Consider the following 6,180-nt stretch of genomic DNA (forward strand, 5'->3'; position numbering starts at 1 on the left):
GATGGTCACTGTTGATATCAAAGCCCCAACCCCACCAACAAATTGTCTACTGTCCACGCCTATTCCTATTGGCTCGGTGCAATTCACCTGTGTCCGGTGCTACAATTTGCAAATATAATATTACAAAATATTTTATCCTTTATTAAAATACTATATTTTTTTTTCTTTAATGAGCATGACAAGCTACATGGGGTCACTGCATTATAAAAATGATGGTGTCCTTTTCCCACTTTTGTCTTTATTTTAGTATTTTCTTACGTCACCTTTCCCAAATTTTATATAATATAAATTCTCCTTCTTCTTGCTCTTAAAATCATTCAAGCACAGACCCCTACAAATCTTTCTCTCTACCATTTTTCTTCTCTTTGCTCCACTGCATTTTCTGCTTCTCTTCTCCTGCTTTCACTTTGTTTCCTTTGCTCGAGTGTTCTCTGTTTCTCATTGAAGTTTGGTTTTTCAACAAAGTGTGTTTCTTCTGGGCTGGAAAAATGTTTGCAGAGACCGAACTTCTCTTCCCATATTTTCGAAATTTCTCTCAAGAATTTCAACAACTTGAGGAGTACTGCATGACCCAAAAGTCCTGTGCTTCAATGGTACTATTTTCTCTCCTTTTACTATTTCCACTTTTTCATATTACCCTCTTTAAGTTTTTCTTATTGTGTTCAGCTTTCTCAAATTTACACTTTCTCTGCTTTGTTGATCTGCATTTTCTTGATGGGTTTTTCCTTATGCTGGGTAAACTTGAAGTTTTCTTTTCTTTCCTGTGTTGTGCTCCTTCTTCTGCATCTAGAATGATTAACACTTTGGAGCAAATGAGGCGGCACAAAATTGAAAGTTTTTCTTCCTTGAATTATGTCCATATTTCCATTTATTTGGAAAGAATGTTATTTTAGTATGTGCGTATGTGTTTGATTAATTACATGATAAATAATAGCAAATTGGAAAAGGAAAATTGATGATGAAATTATGTTTTGTCATTTATTTATTTATTTTTCATTTTTGCTACCATCCATTCAGAATGTTTTCTCACAGTGATACTCATAGCACAAGTGGAAACAGCTCGACATGGCTTTATGTGCTGGATCTGGAAAAGTGTTACAAAAGGAAATAAAAGTTGTATAGATGGAAAGTCTTTTTGTTGTGATACTTCCGTGTTCTGTAATATTTCTTCCCTTTCTTTATTAATTTCTGCCATGAAGTGTGAACTCTCAGTGGGGTTTGTCTTTTTGTGCCGCACTGAGGGAGGTTGATTGGAGAGGAAAAAGTTCTTTTATTCTCTTTTTCTTTGTAGTAAGGAAAAGGTTAGAGGAAAAGGACTGGTTAATGCTCAACTTAATACTTTCTTCAATGTTTTCTGGCACTAAAATATAGTTGGGAAAATCGTGCGCTTTTGACTCTTTCTGTTTTCTAACAAAAGAAAATTATGTATTGATGAGTATTTTCTTATGGTTTTGCTCTTCTTGTGTTCATTGGAAGTTGAAACAATTCTGGGGTTTGAGCCTGAGATTTTGATACTTGGTCACTTTTATCATTGAGAATTGCTTTAACTGGGGCTCAATGTTGTACAAAAGTTTAAACATTTTTGTTTTATTCATAAAAGAAAATCGTGATCCACGTTCTCCAACTGGGTGATCAAATTCATTATGGACTAAATGATGCCAGTTTCAATGTTTCAGCCATCTACTCGTGGACTCTTTCAAAGTCAGCTTTTGCAACCATGAACCTAATACAATGTCAAATAACTTGACATTTGCCAGTTCTTCCTTTCAATGTGAAGTTCAGCTGAATATGTATTGCCACCTTTCATTTATGCAAAGCTTCTGCTTTGTTGTACCAATATGGTGTTGTGCTATTGTATATAGTATTTGCTTTCTTGTTAAACAAAAAGCTTCACAATCCTTGTCTTGTCTATCTTGTCATTTGACAAACAATTCATGTCTCACGATAATAACAACTGATTCCATCTACCAAACTAGATATTTACTTCGAGGCCTGAAGCCTTTGCTGACAAATAGCTTTTGCATCACCCCAGTACTATCTCGGTTTGTTTTCTGTATCTTCCTTCTAAAAGCGGTTGAGAAACAACCTTTATTGGTCTAAATCTATTCTATAAACCATTGTTTGGTAGGATGATGATGACTTCTATAACTATCAACCCATTCTAAGAATTAAATGGCTTTAAGGAATCATGCAAATTTTATCTTGAAAACTTTTGGCATCTTTTTGTCTCAAGTATCGTGTGTTAGAGCAACTTCTTAGCATATTAGTAAATAAACAGGTGTTGAATCCTTATTTGGTTATTCGATAATGTATAACTGGACATTAAAGGTATATTTTTTAATGCAATTAAACATCTGTTATTTGCTCTTCTTGACTTTGCAAGACTAAGTCGTGTTAAGCCACACTGCATCTCGAATTAACCATGGCTGTTATTACCATTATTGTTGTTGGTACACAATACTAGTATGAACACCTGATAAGATGTTTTGTTCATGTTATCATTGTCTATTATGATTAACTATTCAACATCTAATGTATGTTCGTTGTTCTATAGCTAAAATGCTGTTTTTACTGATTAATTTGTTTTTCTTTCAGAATGACCTCGTTCAAACTTCTTCTGCAATCTCAGAATATGATTTGCTAATAGAGGGAGATCTGTTCAAAGCACCTGAACCTATTCTTGAAGAACCAGCAATAGACCTCGATCCAGTGGAAGCAGCAATCTCAATGATATCTTGCGGGGAGGATGTCCCCTCACAGGGTCTAAAATCATCAGATATTAATATACTTCAAAATGAACAGCTTCTGAGTGAGGTATTCTACGAGTGCAAAAAAGATCTCTTAGAAAAGACAGTGATAGAGTCACCACTCACTGATATTATGGAAATCAAGGTTCCACCACTGAACATTGAGGATAACTCAATTGAAGGGAACAAACCACTTCCTCACATGACTCTACCAAAGAGTATCAGTTCAGGAAGTCTGAGTTCAATGGACTGGATGCATGGACCTGCAATGAAGCCAACTTTTCTGGATTTCCCAGGATTAGATTTCAATGCAGTTTATGGCATGCGGAGAGCATTTAGCGAAGGAGATATAAAGGTCAAACTCAAACTTATTCATTTATTATGTGCTTGCTTAGAAGTTAAAGCGCTTGTGTTTTGTCAAAGAAGAAAACTTCATCTGTATCAACTGATCTTAATTGAACTGCTCTTTACTCATGATTCATGCAGTAATACAGATAAGGAAAATGGCAAAGACATGACTAAATGTGATTGCTTTCTTTTCTATATGGTCTGAAAATTCTAATAGTTTCTTCTATTTACAAAAGATAGGCTAATAATGATTATCTTATCTCTGCTTTTATGACAGACTCTTAATACTGGCAACACAAGCTTTTGCCAATCTCCACAGGAGAGGCCTTTTCTTCTAGGAAACTGCACTAGTGAAGAACGTCAAGAAAAGCTCTCCAGATACAGAAACAAGAAGACAAAGAGAAATTTTGGGAGGAAAATTAAGGTAACTACAGATTTTCTATCCTTGAATGCTAATTGAGATTTTCAAAACAAAATAAATAGCCTTAGAAAAGTTCTATGGAATACACATATCTGCTAGAATATACTATGTTCACTTCTTCGTTAATGCAACTAACTTCATTTTCTCATCTTACATCATTTCAAGTATGAAATTTTCTGTCTTTAACCTGATCCTGCACTCAACTAATGGCATGCTTTGGTTTCTAGTATGCTTGCAGGAAAGCTCTTGCTGATAGTCAACCAAGAATCCGTGGAAGATTTGCAAAGACAGAAGAGTTAGATGTGAAGAGGTAATGAGTGCTAACTGACCTAGTTGGAATTGAAAGAAAGCAGGGAATGCAGTGTTGTATTGTATCTGATGAAGATGTTTGGAAGGGCTATCCGCGTGAAAACTATAGACTTGGTGGAGTTTCTATAGCTTGAACAAACAAGTTTTGCTGAATGAATGAATAAATAAATGAGGCAGAGACCTCAAACTCCTTAGGGTGGTTTGGCCCTTATCAGCTGTAGTAACCTTCTTTGTAGAATGACCTTCCACGTATGTAATGTAAATATGGTTTGATGAATAAAAGAATGGAAGAGTAGTTAAGGTTGTATAATGTTCATATTACATATACTCCAATAAGCAATGTTTATTTTTGTTAGTTACATATTTTCAAATCTTCTCATTTTTCTGCCTCCTCTCTCCATTCAGTACATATTCAGTTTAGAGGTTTAGATTATATCGATGATTAACTAGTTGTAACATAATTTGTGGTATTGACTGACTTTTTATAATGTTATGACTTCGAAACCTTCTTGATATTAGTATTCATCTCATTTGTATCCAACGTGAGAAGTGCTAGATGAAGGGTGAAAAAATGTCCAACAGTTCGTACATGTGTTGCATTGTATTTGGATTTGTTTATATCTATTTGATGCCATGAACTTAAAAAGTTGAATGAATGTTATGCACAGAACTTTGAATTTGATGTGTTCGATGCTATCATTTTAATGATGTACTAAAGGAATTAGCTCATATGAACATAGTTTCATGAAAGTGGGGTTGACTGTTCTAAAAGACGTATTCGAACTATGTCTGTACTTAGGTTAGAGAATTATAATTCTTGTTATTCATAGAGTATATTAGTATATAAACTTAAGAAAAAAAGTAAAGAACTAAATTTGTTTTTAAATTATTTTAAACAATTGTATCTTATCCTAAAGTAAGTTATATGTTTATTTTGTTCCTTATGAAAGTATATAAAACATAATTCCTAGTAAATAGTACAAGATTATATTATAATATATTGTGAAACTATGTTTGTCCCATGAAAAACCCTTTACATATCGTTTGCTGGAATGATATTTTATTTTACTTTTACAAAATACAAAGACGAAATAATTATATATTTTAATTTTTATCTAATTAGTAATTTCGTTCTTATGCTAGACATTTGATTCATATTAGTATAGTTTAATTTATACCTAATTAGTAATTTGGTTCTTAGGTTAGATGTTTCATTCACATTGGTCCTTGTATATTTTTTTTATTCATCTGAGTCAATATAATTTTTTTAAAATAGAATTAATTTAGTCCATTAACTTAAATTGACGTTAAATATGTTTGAAGGATATCACATGTTAAATTTTGAAAAATATTATATATCATGTGTCAAATCATTTGAAAATATTATGTGTCAAACTAAAGGAATAAAAAAGATGACATCTTTCAAACGAAGTTAATTCTGATTTAAGAAGAACCAAATTGATTTTACTTAAAAGATATTGGGACACAATTGAGTAAAAGAAATAAAAGGATCAAAGTAAATTTTATGACTAATTATAAAGACCAAATTACTAACTAAACCTTTATGGTGTGTTTGTATGAGACAATTTAAGAGAGTAATTAATTTATTTGGAGAATTTAAAATTTTTTCAAAGAAAATTATATGATTGGATGAGAAAATTAAAAAGAAATTGAAATTGAGGAATTTTAAAAAGGTATTTCAAATAATAAAAACAATAGAATTTGAAATTAACTCAAAAGAAGAAGAAAATTAAAATTCTCCAAGTTATGGAATTGCTCATTGGTTAGGACAAAGAGAATTCACAAGTCCAAAAAGTTGAGTCGGATCAGGCAGAAGGTCGAGACAAGTCGGTCCGGATCGAAGGTTGAGTTAGGTTAGTCTAGGCTGAAAATCAAGTCAAATCGAACTGGGTCAAAGGTTCAACTGGACCGAAGGTCGAGTAGGCCGAAGGCCGAGTCAGGCCAAGTTGAAGGTCAAGCCAGGTCGAAGGTCGAGTTGAGCCTGGGACAAAAGTCGAGTCGAGTCGCCCTAGGCCAAAAGTCAAGCCGATTAGGCTTGAACTAAAGGTCAAGTCGATTTGGCCTAAACCGAAGGTCAAGCCGAGCTAGCCAAGCCCTAAGTCAAGCCAAGTCAGCTCGAAGGTGGAGTTGGGTCGGGTCAAAGGTTGAGCCAGGTCAAGTGGAAGGTCGAGTCGGGTCAAGCCGAAGGTCGAGCCGAAGGTCAAGGTAGACCAAGATGGGCCAAAGGTTGAGCGAGGCTGAAAGGCGAGCCGAGTTGGGTTGGTCCAAATGTTGTCCCTATTAGCACAAGTGACCTGAATGCATGGATTTGTTGAAGCTATAATGCATGTGATC

The 6,180-nt window shown here is 34.1% G+C and overlaps 1 protein-coding gene across 1 annotated transcript; it reads left to right on the forward strand.

Annotated features, from left to right (window-relative positions):
- Positions 1 to 294: 294 nt before the first annotated feature.
- On the forward strand, positions 295 to 4,186 carry LOC114194591 (uncharacterized). Its single transcript, XM_028084924.2, has 4 exons — positions 295 to 593; positions 2,596 to 3,102; positions 3,373 to 3,519; positions 3,744 to 4,186. Exons 1-4 carry the CDS (start codon positions 489 to 491, stop codon positions 3,828 to 3,830), a joined length of 846 nt encoding a protein of 281 aa, XP_027940725.1. The 5' UTR covers positions 295 to 488; the 3' UTR covers positions 3,831 to 4,186.
- Positions 4,187 to 6,180: the final 1,994 nt, after the last annotated feature.

This window comes from Vigna unguiculata, chromosome 8, assembly GCF_037176805.1.
Source record: "Vigna unguiculata cultivar grain cowpea cultivar isolate G323 ecotype 2 chromosome 8, ASM3717680v1, whole genome shotgun sequence".
Classification (NCBI taxonomy): Eukaryota; Viridiplantae; Streptophyta; class Magnoliopsida; order Fabales; family Fabaceae; genus Vigna; species Vigna unguiculata.